The sequence below is a fragment of the Danio rerio genome, chromosome 14 (genome assembly GCF_052040795.2).
Source record: "Danio rerio strain M-AB ecotype USA chromosome 14, GRCz13ab, whole genome shotgun sequence".
NCBI classification, from domain to species: Eukaryota; Metazoa; Chordata; class Actinopteri; order Cypriniformes; family Danionidae; genus Danio; species Danio rerio.
In genome coordinates this window covers 52,765,801-52,782,088 of record NC_141034.1, presented here as the reverse complement: position 1 = coordinate 52,782,088, position 16,288 = coordinate 52,765,801, and the positions used below count along the sequence as shown (strand labels likewise).

At 35.0% G+C, this 16,288-nt stretch overlaps 1 protein-coding gene and 1 long non-coding RNA gene across 7 annotated transcripts in view; one reads left to right on the top strand and one right to left on the bottom strand.

The window, feature by feature from the left end:
- LOC147840923 (uncharacterized) overlaps positions 1 to 16,288 on the bottom strand; it is an 834,865-nt gene that overhangs the window by 391,042 nt on the left and 427,535 nt on the right. The window lies entirely within an intron of this gene.
- Positions 1 to 16,288, top strand: part of LOC101884594 (A disintegrin and metalloproteinase with thrombospondin motifs 2) — a 487,080-nt gene that overhangs the window by 462,339 nt on the left and 8,453 nt on the right. For all 6 annotated transcript variants that reach the window (XM_087281943.1, XM_087281942.1, XM_087281941.1 and 3 more), the window contains 5 exons: positions 269 to 428; positions 5,587 to 5,725; positions 8,629 to 8,836; positions 12,555 to 12,684; positions 14,939 to 15,028. In XM_087281943.1, the coding sequence (XP_087138069.1) occupies positions 269 to 428; positions 5,587 to 5,725; positions 8,629 to 8,836; positions 12,555 to 12,684; positions 14,939 to 15,028 (727 nt within the window). The remainder of the gene's footprint in view (positions 1 to 268; positions 429 to 5,586; positions 5,726 to 8,628; positions 8,837 to 12,554; positions 12,685 to 14,938; positions 15,029 to 16,288) is intronic.

The window sequence follows — 16,288 nt, the reverse complement described above, 5'->3', positions numbered from 1 at the left end:
AACATATACACACACATACTGTATGTCTACAAACACACACACATTAACGTGTAGACTCACAGAACAAACACATACACAGATGAGTGAAAACACACACACACACACACAAATAAAAAACACACACACACACACACACACACACATGTTGAAACACATAAACACACACACAAAAATGCACACATATACATGTAAACACACATAAGCACAAGTGTACACACACACACATAACTGAACTGGTCTGAATGGATTGTCTTGAACTGTGTTAAAGATCAGAATGCACGGATCAGCTAAAGTCAAGCTGTCTATCAAATACATCACTGACAACGACAACAACGGAGCCAATGAGAATAACATGGTGCCTGATAACGCTGTGCCATTTTCCTGGGTGGTGAAGAGATGGACACCCTGCTCCAAACCCTGTGGACGAGGTACTCGAATCCTCACCATCATTCAGTTCAGATCAGTGTGATGTAGATACACAGCAGAGTTCCCCTTACATCTCTACCGTCTACAAAGATGCATTCACTTTATTTAATAAGCCAAGGGTGTAGATTTGCTCTTGATATTGGTGGAGACGTACATCCCCAGAGCACATGTATTGAACAGCACATATTCTGTTTCGTGCTTTTAAACGCATTTAAACTCTTAGGGCCCTATCATACACCCGGCGCAATGTGGCGCAAGGCGCAGCGCAGTTGTCTTTTACTACTTTAAGCTTGGCGCAAGGGTCATTTTGAGGTGTTGCGCCCCGCTGTTTAAATAGCAAAGGCATTTGCGCTCATATGTGCGCCCATAGGCGTTCTGGTCTAAAAAAGCAGGCGTGTTTTGGCGCGTTGCTATTTTGAGAAACTGTAAATAGTCTGTTCTTTAGACCAGGACAAAGTCGGTCTATTGTCTGCCGCAAAGTGCACCTGGCTTACACACCACACACAAGATGTAGAGCAATCACAAATATCTTTACATATGAAAAATATATAATATATTAAGGATATATATATATATATATATATATATATATATATATATATATATTAAGGGTGGAGCCGAACCCGAATACGGTATTCGGAAAGGCACGAATAGCGTGTTTTTACGAATACTTATTTCGAACAAATACTTGAAAAATTATTTGTATTCGGGAGCAAGAAAAGCATTATATCAAAAAGCAGCGTTTCCTCATGAGACCACAGTGCGTGAGTGAGAGAGAGAGAGAGAGAGAGAGACGCTCAGTCGGAGGGCGGGGCGGAGGAAAAAGGTCTCTGGCGCAAGCTTCTCCACAACAGCAGACAGAGAAGGCTCGGCTGAGCGAAAAAAATACTACACTGCATCACTATTTTTGTACCTTAATTGGGTTCCAGATGCAGTTTATAAACTTGTAGCGGAGTTTGTTCGGGATTTTCCATTACGCTGCATTTTTAAAGTTTGCAATCGGGTGCTCTGTTTACGCAACGTTAGCTCTGTTAGCGCGGTAATTTAGACAATAGACTGTTGACAGAGTAACGTTAACGTTCGTTTATAAAGGTTAAAACGATGCTTGTGCAGTTGTGTCTAAGTTATATGGTATGGGAGTTATATGGTACGTCTCTGTCTTTTGCACACAGCAAGATATATGCTATAGGCTAGTTAACCTTAGCATAGCTTCCCGTCACTTTTTATTAACTTGAAACTCCTCAAATACATTTGGGCACCATGAAAAAGAGTGAGAGTGCTGCTGAGCCATTTGGTCCTCCACCAGTAAAAAAAAATAAAACTTGAGGTTCTGTGTGGAAGAATTTTACAGTCAGTGGTGCTGCAGATAAAACAAACTGATACTGTATAATATGTGCAAAAGTGAAATCAGCAGAGGCAGAGATATTAAACATCTGTCAACATCTTCTATGCATAATCATTCATTTTCTTTTCGGCTTAGTCCCTTTTTCAATCTGGGGTTGCCACGGTGGAATGAACCACCAATTTATCCAGCATATGTTTTACACAGTGGCTGCCCTTCCAGCTGCTACCCAGCACTGGGAAACATCCATACACTCTCTTTCACACACATACAGTAGGGAAAATTTAGCTTACCCAATTCACCTGTATTGCATGTGTTTGGACTGTGGGGGAAACCGGAGCACCCGGAGGAAACCCCCGCCAACATGGGGAGAACCCAGTCGAGGCTCGAACCAGCAACCTTCTTGCTGTGAGGCGACAGTGCTACTCACTGTGCCACCGCGCAACCTTCTATGTAATGTATTATCACATGCACTAAAAGCATCCTCTCCTGATACTGTCTGTGAACCCCCCACAAGCATCAATCCCCTCAATCAGCACAGCCATGTTCTGCTAAATCCTCCACAAGCACCAAACCATCAACACAGCCACATTCTGCCCCAGCAAGTCAGTTTCAAACATAAAAAAGTAAAAAAAAAAAAAACTTTGTGTCTGTTTTGTGGCAGGCAGATGACAATAGCAGGACTGTATCTTTTAGTATTATATAGAATACTTTTGTTCTGCCAGATCTCCCAGGCAGGGTTTTATTTAGATTTATTTAGTTAATTTTAGTTTTTGGAAATCTGTGCATTGGAAAGAAGTTCTTTCAGAAGAAGAACAGTTTTTTAAAGTATTATTTGTTTTTATTCTGTCTATTCAGTGTCCTTCAACAAGAACGGTGGTGGTGTGGTTCATAATATTCACAATGGTATTTTATTAGTTGTTGGTTTAACCATGGATGAGATAATGGCTTCTATGTTATTTTCTTTTCAATGACGTTTCTTGTCACATGTTTAAAAACAACAGCCAATATTGCATATCTATAATTTATATAATGGGTATAATTAAACAAGACTTTCACTCTAACGTAAATTAGAAGTGTAATAGAAAAAATATAGATTTTTGCGCCATTTTGAATTTTACTCGAATACAAATACAAATACAAATACTTTTCCCCCCTCAACAAATACAAATACAAATACCGGCTGCTCCGCACATCCCTAATATATATATATATATATATATATATATATATATATATATATATATATATATATATATATATATATATATATATATAATAAAGATATATATAGGATATTAATATAAGTGATTAGAATATTACAAAACATTATTTTCTAGCCTACATTAATTTAAAAACCACTGCCTTCATACTTTCTTCATCTCGGTAGGCTTTTTCAGTTCATTCAATTTGCTTTTGTATAATGTTTATAATTATTATTAGCAGTATTATTTATTATATCCATATTTATATTTGTTTTATTAAAAACAAGATTGGATTTGTCCACCTGTCAAATTTTAGACCATATGGGGCATAGCAGGTGTATTTGGAAATAACTCAGTATTTTGACCACCCTTTGTTATTATTGTTCATTTATTCGTTTGCTGGAAATTAGGAAACAAATCTTTGCGCTTAACAAACTAAATTAATTATTTATAGGCTAATTGATGTCTGTGCGTAAAGGTTTCCCTATCCAAGAGTGAAAGCGATAGTGAACCTACTTTACGTCATGTAAATAGCAAATGCGCTGATGGCGCGACACAACTGGCTCTTAAAGGGAATGGGAGATGAGACTCTGATTGGTTTATTCTCAAAACACACCTATAACTCATTAAGAAAATAAACTCAACCCTTTTAGACCATGCGCCATGGCGCAAAGCGGATTTTCCCATCCTTAAGTTAGCAAAAAAGCGTTCTGACACGCCCTGAAAGCGTTTGCGCCCTGCGTTTTGCGCTCTGCACATGGACCGTCAAAATAGAGCCCTTAATAATCCAAACAACAATTAATGAAGCATGTCCTATGCCGCAAAAGTCTATCTCCATGATTTTACTATACTCTGACATTGAGGAGGTATAAACGTACAGACATTTTGAGAGGTATGTGACGCAATTTAACTATTTTATCCCTATTGTCTATTATATACAGTTGAGGTCACAATTATAAGCCCCTGTTTATTTTTTTCCCCATTTTCTGTTTAACACATTTCTAAACATAATAGTTTTATTAACTCATTTTTAACAACTGATTTATTTTATCTTTTAGCCATGATGACAGTAAATAATATTTAACTAGATATTTTTCAAGACACTTCTATACGGTTTAAAGTGACATTTAAAGGCTGAACTAGGTTAATAAGGTTAACTAGGCAGGTTAGGGTACTTAGGCAAGGCAATGTCTAATAGTGGTTTGTTCTGTAGACCAGGGGTTCCCAAACTTTTCAGCCTGCGACCCCCAAAATGACAATGCCAGTGACTCGCGACCCGCAAAATCTTCTGAGGTGGTTATAAATACAGAAACTTTGCATGCAATGGCGCACACACACCAATAGACCCAAGTCTATTCTTCGTTAAAAATTTTTTTAATGTATGTGAGTGCTGTGGGCCAGAAAGTTTAACCTGGTGTTATAAAATCAATCTGCTGCATTTGACGCTATTGCTGTGTCTTTAATGTAATGTAATGACCCCAGGGGTCGCAATCCAATACAACTAGTAACTATATGCTACTGTAGTAAATATATAGTAACTATAAACGACTATTTTTTTTCTGTTAAGTAGGTTATGGATAAAATATGGTAATTCTTATGGTTTAATAAAAATAAATAGACTTTTGGAAATCACCAGGCGACCCCCCTTCATTGTCCTGCAACCCCTCGGGGGGTCCCGACCCCCACTTTGAGAACCCCTGCTGTAGACTATCAAAAAATATAAAATTTTGGTAATTGGTAAAAATTAAAAACTGCTTTTATTCTAGCCAAAATAAAACAAGTAAGACCAGAAGAAAACATTTTATCAGACATACTGTGAAATTCCTTGCTCTGTGAAACATCATTTGGGAAATATTTAAAAACAAAATTCAAAGGGGGGCTAATAATTCTGACTTCAACTGTATGTCTATGGAACCCTTTGAGCACATCTAGGTTACTAAGGGATGACAGAGCATTATTTTAGTTTGAAGGTGATTAAATTACTGCTGGGGACATTTCAGTAATTGGTGGATATTGGTGGGGACATGTCCCCTCCGTACATGCCAATTCTATGCCCTTGTAATAAGCAATGGAAGAATAACATTATCTAACCATATCCTCTGACAGACCAATGTTGAGTACATTTTGACATTTTAATATCATATTATATTTACATTAGAATACATGGTTTATTAGTTTTGTTTTTATTTATAGTTGAAGCCCCCTGTATTTTTCCCCAATTTCTGTTTAACGGAGAGAAAGTGTTTTCAGCACATTTCTAAGCATAATAGCTTTAATAACTCATTTCTAATAACTAATTTATTTTATCCTTATCATGATGACAGTAAATAATATTTGACTAGTCATTTTTCAAGCTACTAGTATTCAGCTAAATATCAGTTATTGTATAACAGTGGTTTGTTCTGTAGACTATCGAAAACAAATATTTCTTAAGAGGGCTAATAATATTGACCTTCAAATGTTTTTTATTTTTATTTCTTTTTTATTAAAAGTTGCATTTATTCTAGCTAAAATGAAAAATAATACTTTCTCCAGAAGAAAAAAAATATTATAGGAAACTTTGTGAAAAATTCCTTCCTCTGTTAAACATCATTTGGGAAATCTTGTGTTCAGGCACTCAGATGGCACGTTACGGCTGTCGTAAGACTGCAGAGATGCAGATGGTTCATCGCAGGTTCTGTGAGAAGCTCAAGCTCAAGCAGCCGCCGCCAATGTTCATAGACTGTTACCTGAGAGAGTGTGCGCAGCCCATGTGAGTCCGTCTCGGCTTTTCATTCACATTTACACTTTTAGGGAACATAAATTTATTCATTTTTATTTGTGCTGTGTATAAATGAACCATTAATTTCCATTCAAAATAAAACTTTGTTTTTCACAAAGAAATTATATATAATTTACACGTGTTATATGACTATGAATAGTTAAAAAAGTTTTTCATTAGCAGTTTTCCTGCAGCTACTGTTATACTCCAGCAGATGTCGCTGTCTCACTGCTCTAACTGTTGTTGCTAGAAGGGATACAGCTGCTACCAGATTTTATTAAAATACCCATTAGTTGTATTTTAATAATGTTTACCCTGAACCCTAAACCCAACTTTTACAGTAATCTAGAAACTAATATTATACCGAAAATGTTTCATGTTATTTATTAAATTACCCTTTAAATTGTATTGTATTAATGTCCACACCTACCCCACCACTAAACCCAAACCATCACAGTAACGTAAAAACAGTAATTATACCAATTATTATTTATATTATTCATTAAATTATCCAATTATTATATTTTAATAACGCCTACCCCCACCTCAACCATAAACCCACCCTTACAGTACTGCAAAAACAGCAATTATACAAAAATATTTATCAAATTACCCATTAATTGTATTTTAATAACGTTTACCCCCACTCCAACCCTAAACCCAATATATATATATATATATATATATATATATATATATATATATATATATATATATATATATATATATATATATAAACCAAATCCTCACAGTAATGTAAAAACAGTAATTATAATGAAAAGTATAAATATTGTTTATTAAATTACCCAATGATTGCATTTTATTAACGTCAATCCCTACCCCGACCCACATAGTAATGTAAAAACAAACATTATACCTAAAATCATTTATAATATTTATTAAATTACCCATTAATTGTATTCTAATAACGTTTACCCCCACTCCAACCCTAAACCCAACCATCACAGTACTGTAAAAACATTAATTATAATAAAAATTATATATATTATTTATTAAATTACCCAATAATTGTATTTTATTAACGTTAATTCCTACCCCAACCCTCACAGTAGTGTAAAAACAGTAATTATGATGAAAATTATTTATATTATTTATTAAATCACCCATTAAATTGTATTTTAATAATGTTTACAAACACCCAGCCCTAAAGCCAACCCTCACAGTATGTTAAAACTGGTAATTATAATCAAAAGTATAGATATATTATTTAATGAATTACCCAATAATTATATTTTATTGACGTCAATCCCTACCCCAACCCACATAGTAATGTTAAAAAAAAACATTTTACCTAAAATAATTTATATTTATTAAATTACCAGTTAATTATATTCAAATAACGTTTACCCCCACTCCAACCCTAAACCCAACCATCACAGTACTGTAAAAACATTAATTATAATAAAAATTATATATATTATTTATTAAATTACCCAATAATTGTATTTTATTAACGTTAATTCCTACCCCAACCCTCACAGTAGTGTAAAAACAGTAATTATGATGAAAATTATTTATATTATTTATTAAATCACCCATTAAATTGTATTTTAATAATGTTTACAAACACCCAGCCCTAAAGCCAACCCTCACAGTATGTTAAAACTGGTAATTATAATCAAAAGTATAGATATATTATTTAATGAATTACCCAATAATTATATTTTATTGACGTCAATCCCTACCCCAACCCACATAGTAATGTTAAAAAAAAACATTTTACCTAAAATAATTTATATTTATTAAATTACCAGTTAATTATATTCAAATAACGTTTACCCCCACTCCAACCCTAAACCCAACCATCACAGTACTGTACAAACAGTAATTATAATGAAATGTATTATATGTTTATTAAATTAACCGTTAATTGTAATTTAATAATGTTTACACCCACCCAACCCTCACAGTAATGTAAAAACAGTAATTATAATGAAATATATATATATATATATATATATATATATATATATAATTTATTAAATTACTTGTAAATTGTATTTTAAAAACATCTGCCCCCACCCCAACCCTCACAGTAATGTAAAAAATTATTTATGTTACTTAATAAATTACAAATTAAATTGTATTTTAATAATGTTTACGCCCACCCAGCCCTCACATTAATGTAAAAACATTAATTATAATGAAAATTATTTATTAAATTACCTAATAATTGTGTTTTATTAACATCAATCCCTACCCCAACCCCATTAGTAATGTTAAAAACAAACATTATACCTAAAATTGTTTAGAATATTTATTAAATTACCCGTTAATTGTATTCTAATAACGTTTACCCCCACTCCAACAGTAATTATAATGAAAATTATTCATATTATTTATTAAATTACCAGGTTAATGTATTTTAAGAATGTCTGCCCCCACCACAATCCTCACAGTAATGTAGAAACTTTAATTATAATGAAAGTTATTCATATTATTTATTAAATAACCCAATAATTGTATTTTATTAATGTCAATTCCTACTCCTAATTGAATTGAATTGAAAATTGAATTAATTATAGCGAAAGGTATTCATATTATTTGTTAAATTACCCATTAAATTGTATTTTAATAAAGTTTATCCCTACCTCAACCCTCGCAGTAATGTAAAAACAGTAATATAGCAAAAATATGTATATTATTTGTTTAAATTACCCATTAAATTTCATTGTAGTAACATAAATCCCTACACCAACCCTAATCTTACCCCTTACAATAATGAAAAAATATGATTTATTGATGTACAGTGTCAAAAAAAGGATGCTACAGTATATTGATGTGAGTATCTGCAGCTGTATCCCTTCTAGGCTTCACCCTGCATCGCTCATAAGTCTTCATCAGCTGTTTTCTGTGCTGTCGATTGTTTTTAGATGGGTGGTTGGAGAGTGGGGTGAATGCAGTAAATCGTGTGGTAAAACGGGCACTCAGACTCGCTCTGTGCGCTGCGTTCAGCCTCTGGGAGACGATAAAGTCAAGTCCATCCGCAGCCGATACTGCAGCGACGAGCGTCCAGAGTCCCGCAGAGACTGCAACCGCAACCTGTGTCCTGCAGAGTGGAAGCTTGGGCCATGGTCACAGGTACAGACAGGACACTCTGAAATGGTTAATGTGGCTTGATGTACAGTTGAAGTCAGAATTATGTATATTTTTTTCCCTAGTTTTTGTTTAACAGAAAGAAGATTTTTTTTAACACAGTTCTAAACATGACAGTTTTAATAACTCATTTCTAATAACTGATTTATTTTATCTTTGCCATGATGACAGCACATAATATTTGACTAGATATTCTTCAAGATGCTAGTATTCAGTTTATAGTGACACTTTAAGGTGTAACTAGGTTAATTAAGCAAGTTTAGGTAATTAGGCAAGTCATTGTCTAATAGTGGTTTGTTCTGTAGACCAGGGGTTCCCAAACTTTTCAGCCCGCGGCCCCCAAAATGACAATGCCAGTGACTCGCGACCCGCAATATCCTCTGAGGTGGTTATAAATACAGAAACTTTGCATGCAATGGCGCACACACACCAATAGACCCAAGTCTATTCTTCATTTAATTATTATTATTTTTTATGTATGTGAGTGCTGTAAATGGGCCAGAAAGTTTAACCTGTTGTTATAAAGTCAATCTGCTGCATTTGACGCAATTGCTGTGTCTTTAATTTAATGTAATGACCCCAGGGGTCGCAATCCAATAGAACTAGTAACTATAAGCTACTATAGTAAATATATAGTAACTATAAATGACTATTTTTTTCTCTTAAGTAGGTTATGGATAAAATATGGGCATTCTTATGGTTTAATAAAAAAAAATAGATTTTTGGAAATCCCCTCGGGGGGTCCCGACCCCCACTTTGAGAACCCCTCCTGTAGACAATCGAAAACAAATTTTGCTTAAGGAGACTAATAATATTGACCTTAAAATGGTTTTAAATAAATTAAAAACTGCTTTTACAATAAAAACAAAAATAAAATATGGACTTTCTCCAAAAGAAAAAATATTATATTTACATTTACATTTAGTCATTTAGCAGACGCTTTTATCCAAAGCGACTTATGAATGAGGACAAGGAAGCAATTTACACAACTAAGAGCAACAATGAATAAGTGCTGTAGGCAAGTTTCAGGTCTGTAAAGTCTAAGAAGGGAAGTATTAGTAGTATTAGTTTTTTTTTTTTTTTTTGGGTACAGTTAGTGTGATATTCAGAGAGGCAATTGCAGATTAGGAAGTGAAGTGGAGACTAAATAGTTGAGTTTTTAGTCGTTTCTTGAAAGTTCTGAGTGACTCTGCTGTTCTGATGCAGTTAGGGAGTTCATTCCACCAGCTGGGCAGATTGAGCGTGAGCATGAGCGAAAGTGATTTCTTCCCTCTTTGGGATGGAACCACGAGGCGACGTTCATTCACAGAATGCAAGTTTCTGGAGGGCACATAAATCTGCAGAAGTGAGGACAGATAAGGAGCAAAGCCAGGAGTCGCTTTGTAAGCAAACATCAGAGCTTTGAATTTGATGCGAGCAGCAACTGGCAGCCAGTGCAAACGGACTAGCAGCGGAGTGACATGTGCTCGTTTAGGTTCATTGAAGACCACTCGTGCTGCTGCATTCTGGAGCAGCTGAAGAGGCTTGATAGAGTTAGCTGGAAGCCCATCTGATTCAGTATTATATAAAAATACTGTGGAAAAAATTCTCTGTTTTCTTCCAGAACATCATTTAGGAAATACTTGAAAAAGAAAAGAAGAAAAAAAAATCCCAGGAGGGCGAATAATGTAGACTTAAATTGTACCTAAACATCAACCACACACAGTGAAAAAAAGCTTATAGGGTACCTATTTTACCCCTTTCACAAGATGTAAGACTTTTTAGTGTCTCCAGAATGTATCTGTAATGATTCATTTCAAAATACCCATCAGATCATTTATTATAGCCTCCAGAAGCTGCCCGTTTTGGTGTCTGAGTACACTGTAGACTGTTTTTGTAGACTGTGGCTTTAAATGCAAATGAGCTGCTTCTCCCCGCCCCCCATTCCCACAAGGGTTGGGCCGATTGAGACGATGCCATTAGACAAAACGATGCTGAGGTGGCATCGCCAATCCTCCGCCCCGCCCCCGATGCAAGCCCACTCGCGAAAAATACACACTCAGGCCCCGTTTACACTCATACGTTTTAGTATTAAAATGGCATTTTATAACGAAAATTATCCACATCGTGTTTTACCTAGCATTTCTGAACACCCCTCCGTCCGCTGAAAACGCACATCACGTGATCACACACAGACACAAGTGGTGCTCACTGTAGAGCCACACACAGCCACACACTGTCATGTGCTCCTCTGAGCTCCAGAGACAGAGAGCAGTGCAGGTCAGACAGTTTATAAAGGATGTACCGCTGGATCGCGTCTCATTATAGTTGTTAAATGTGATATTCAGACATTCCAAGTCTCCCGAAAGTTCCATGAGTCTCTATGCATTTGCGGGACTCATAATGGCTGCAAACGAGTGTGAATCTCCCGGAAATCACGCGTCTCCCTCCTGGTCCTCAAATAAGTCGCAAACCCTTCTCACTCTATCAACCCCCCCATCCCCCACCCCCAAAATGATGCCAATCATGATTTTTCACATTAGACATTGTATGTCGCCAAATTGGTCAACATCGCCCAACCCTAATTCCCACATGCATGTCGGCTTCTCCTGCATTACATTAGATAAACAGCAGTCAGTGATAGAGACAGACACAACTGAAGCTGAAATACAGCTTATTAGTCTAAAATACCAAGTAAGTATTTGTGGTGGAGTTTATTTAAGCTTTTCTGAAATGATGAGTCACACAAATGCCATTTGCAGTACACACACACTCGCATATTAACGTTTACTCACACCATGTGGCCATGGTGATTATAGCGGTTAAGAATTACAATGATTATACTGTCTTTATTACAAACATGCTGTTTTACAATGTTTTAAATGTATAAAACATAACAATCACAGATTTGAACAGGTATTTTAATCTCAGTTTCTTTGCAAATTAATGTTCTGTGTACATGTGTATACATGTTATTATATAAACATGGCCTCTATCAATCAGTCGGTGGGTCATCGTTTACTTGTTGGCTTAGTCTCTTTATTAATCCGGGGTCACCACAGCGGAATGAACCGCCAACTTATCCAGCAAGTTTTTACGCCGCGGATGCCCTTCCAGCTGCAACCCATCTCTGGGAAACATCCACACACACACTCATACACTACGGACAATTTAGCCTACCCAATTCACCTGCACTGCATGTCTTTGGACTGTGGGGGAAACCGGAGCACCCGGCGGAAACCCATAAGAAGGCAGGGAGAACATGCAAACTCCACACAGAAATGCCAACTGAGCCGGGGTTCAAACCAGCGACCCAGCAACCTTCTTGCTGTGAGGCGACAGCACTACCTACTGCGCCACTGCCTCCCCTGCAGTGTACAGTAGCACATTATTTCTCATATGATAACATTCTGACAGGTTTCATTTCACAGCGAATGCTTGATTACACTTAATTAAACAATACTTCAATATAATATTAAAGTAACTATGTGCAAATGTAGTAACTACAATACAATAGCAGATATATTATACTTGTTTATTCCTAACACGTCTGTTGCATCTTGAATAAAATATTGTACTGAAATATACTTGTATAAATATAATTTTTATAATGATGTTTTGTTTATTATTATTGTTCAGATCAGATGCCCTTGTGCTGCATATGCTTGACACCTGTTGTATTGATCTTTATACTGTAAGATGATTGTGTGTGTGTGTGTTGCAGTGCTCTGTGTCGTGTGGGAACGGGACGCAGGAGAGACAGGTTTTCTGTCACACTCGTGATAACAATATTGGACTCTGTCTGGACTCCAAACCCAATGCTTTAAGAGCCTGCAGAATGGATCCCTGCTCAAGTGCGTATTCAGACCGAAACATTCAAGAAACATCCATTAGCGACTCTTCAAATCATTGCACAATATAAATCACTGTAAAATAAATGTATCAAAATAAATGTAATTCAGAATAAATAAAAGCAAGTATAGATGAAGACCATTTTACCTTAAATAGCCATATCAGACATAACATCCAGTACAAGACTACTTAAAAGTGAGCATAATCGCCCAGAATGGAGCCAGATGGCTTGTGGGAGGGTTAAAAATAATGCTGAATTTCCATTAAACCTAGAAAGCATAGTCTTACAACTGAAAAACATATGCCACATTTCTGAGATGTGGGTGTTTATAACTGTTTGCACTGTAAGGGTCTATTGGTTACACTACTGTTTTAAACTTTGAGAATGTTGAGTGTTTTTAATGATTTTTAAAGAAATATGCTATGAAAGTGGTAATATTGTGAAATGTAGAACAATTTAGAATACAGTTTTAAAACGGCAATAAAATATGAACATAACTGTGATGCAAAGCTGAATTTTTAGCATTAAAACTCAATGGTTGTTTGCAAACCATTCTATTTTGAAACACACTGTTCTATTGGAGACATGCTGCTTAAACGCCCACGACTTTACTCGGTCCTCCAATCACTGAGTGGTTCATAAGTGGCAGCAGGTGACGTTCATCATCTCCTATTTGGGTGTAGCAGAGAAAGAAAGAAAGAAAATACAAAACAGAAACAAATACGTCCTGGGACGTAACACAGATGTATTTAATAGTAATGGACTATTATTGATGAAATAGAAATGCAGTCATATACAGTGCTCAGCATATGTGAGTACACCGCATTTTGAAATTAATATTTGCATCCATTTCTCTGTGAATATGGGTAATATATTTTAGTGCATTTGAACAAAACAGATTTATTAAACAGATATATTTATTAAAACAATGTTTTAGTCACAACATCTTTAGAAATGGAAAAAGAATGCATATAAATTCATGCTAAATATTGCAAAACAATATTAAAAGCTACAAGATTTCAACAAAAATTAATTTATTTTTGTTTCTCTTGATTTTTGCTATTTTTGAATATTTTATTTAATTTTCTTCGCTAAATTTGGGCTACTAATTTTTTAACCCTTATTGTAAGTTATTTTGGTAGATTAGCTCCAGATTTGTCTTCAGTACTGACTAAACAAATGTATATGCACAAATATAGTATTGTAAAGCATCCTACAGAAATTATTAATTTAAATGAGAGATTTGTGGTGGGTGTACTCTTTTATGCTGAACACTGTAAATAATAATAAATATAAATAACATTGGAATGCACTAATGTAAGTAAAATAGGAATGCACTAATAAAATGTACATAGGAACGCACTAATACAAATAAAATAATTTATAAATATTAATAAATTGATTTAGATAATATTCCACCAATATATATATATATATATATATATATATATATATATATATATATATATATATATATATATATGCACTAATATAAATAATATAGGAATGCACTAATAAAAATAATATAGGAACGCACTAATAAAAATGAATATAGGAATGCACTGATACACAAAATAATGCTTAATATAAATAATAATAAATTGATTTAAATATTATTGCACCAATATAAGTAATAATGCACTAATATAAATAATATAGGAATACACTGATACAAATAATATAGGAACGCACTAATAAAAATGAATATAGGAATGCACTGATACACATAATAATGCTTAAAATAAATAATAATAAATTCATATAAATAATATTGCACCAATATAAATTATAATGCACCAATATAAATCAAATAGGAATGCACTGATACACATAATAATGCTTTAATAAAAAAAATAATATACTGATATAAATAATATTGCACCAATATAAATAATAATGCACTAAAATAAATAATATAGAATTGCACTGATACAAATAATACTGCTTTAATATATAAATAATATATAATATAAATATAATGCTCTAATATAAATCATATATGAATGCACTGATACAAATAATCCTGCTTTAACATATAAAAATATATATAATATAAATAATAATGCACTAACTTAATATAGGAATGCACTAATAAAATGATTATAGAAATGCACTAATAAAATGAACATAGAAATGCACTGATACAAATAATGCAGCTTTAATATACATAATAATATATTGATATGAATTATATTCCACTAATGTAAACAATACAGAAATGAACTAATATAATTTGCTTTCTGACTTTTTAACAGGGAGCAACCCTGGCTTCAACAGGCATGGCAACTTTCTGATCCAGTGGTTGTCGCGCCATGACCCTAAATACCCGGTGCAGAGGATGTCAAGTAAAGCCTCTCTATCCAGCCACGTGGTGGCGCTGCGCTCTCTGTCCTCTCTCAGCTGGACCTTCCCTCTGTCGCTCTGCCTGGCTTTACAAGGCAAACTCCCCTGACTGCCTCCCGCTTCCGAGGCTTGCACGCTTCTCTTTCCTGGGTGGTGGTCCTCTTTTACGGGGCGTTTCCGATAGGGGGAGGTTTCTCTGTTTCTCTCTCTCTCTGTCTCTCTCTCTCTCTCCTTTGTGGAGCTCTGTGTTGTGAACGCTGGCCAGTAAGAAATTGTGGACAAAACATGTATAAAAAAAAAAAGTTTAAAAAAGTGGCTTTTGTGACGGGACGGGCAGCTTGCGGAGCTAACGATGAGGTTGAATCAACAATGTGGCTCTCGCTTTGTCAAAAGCAGATTTACAGAGGCGCAGGCGTAAAGGGGGAATAAAAAAACAGATGAAAAGTGGCTATAAAAAATGACAAAAAAAAAAAAAACGAAGCTTTATTGTGAATGTGAACTTGTCACAATGAGGAAATCTTTGCTAAAGTGCTCATTCCACATCCTAGTTCATTCTCGACAGGACACCACCGAAAACACGCAGAAGTTAAGATGTGGGACGTACTGTTGAAGCGCCCCGATGAATAGCGAACATGAGGTGGAACTTGCTTAAAAAAAAAAAAAAAACAGGGTCGCTTTTACTACACAACACGTTCGAACGCCATAAGCACCTCATCCTCCATCCTCTCTTTGACTGTTAACCGATTCAATAAATGCAGCTTATTTGTGCTTGCAGACTTTAAAACAGACGTATAAATATATTTGTATTTATATATGACTATAAATCTATATGGGTATACCAATAATATGAATAATTTGTTTTACCATGAATAAGCTGTAGCTTATTAGCCTAACATTTTGACTGCTATTGATCGCTTTAATTCTTGACTGTTACGTGTATTTTTTTATTGATTTTACATGAATACAGAACTATTGCTATTTAATAAACAGAAGTTAAGTGTTTTTCGGGGGGGGGCGGGGGGGAAAAGGGGGGGAGATCTATATTATGCAGGACTCGCTCAGCCAGTTGCCTCTCAGTTTTGTTTCGGATTCATCCAGAATGAGAGGGATTCATGCACATTTAATGTGTGAGTAGTGTGCGTTTTTTTGTCATGCCTTCGTATGTGTGAGCGTTTCCGACGCGCATATATATGCGTGCGTGGGTGTGTGTGTGTGTATGTGCGTCTGCCAGCATGCTTATTTTTTATTTTTATCAACGTTAT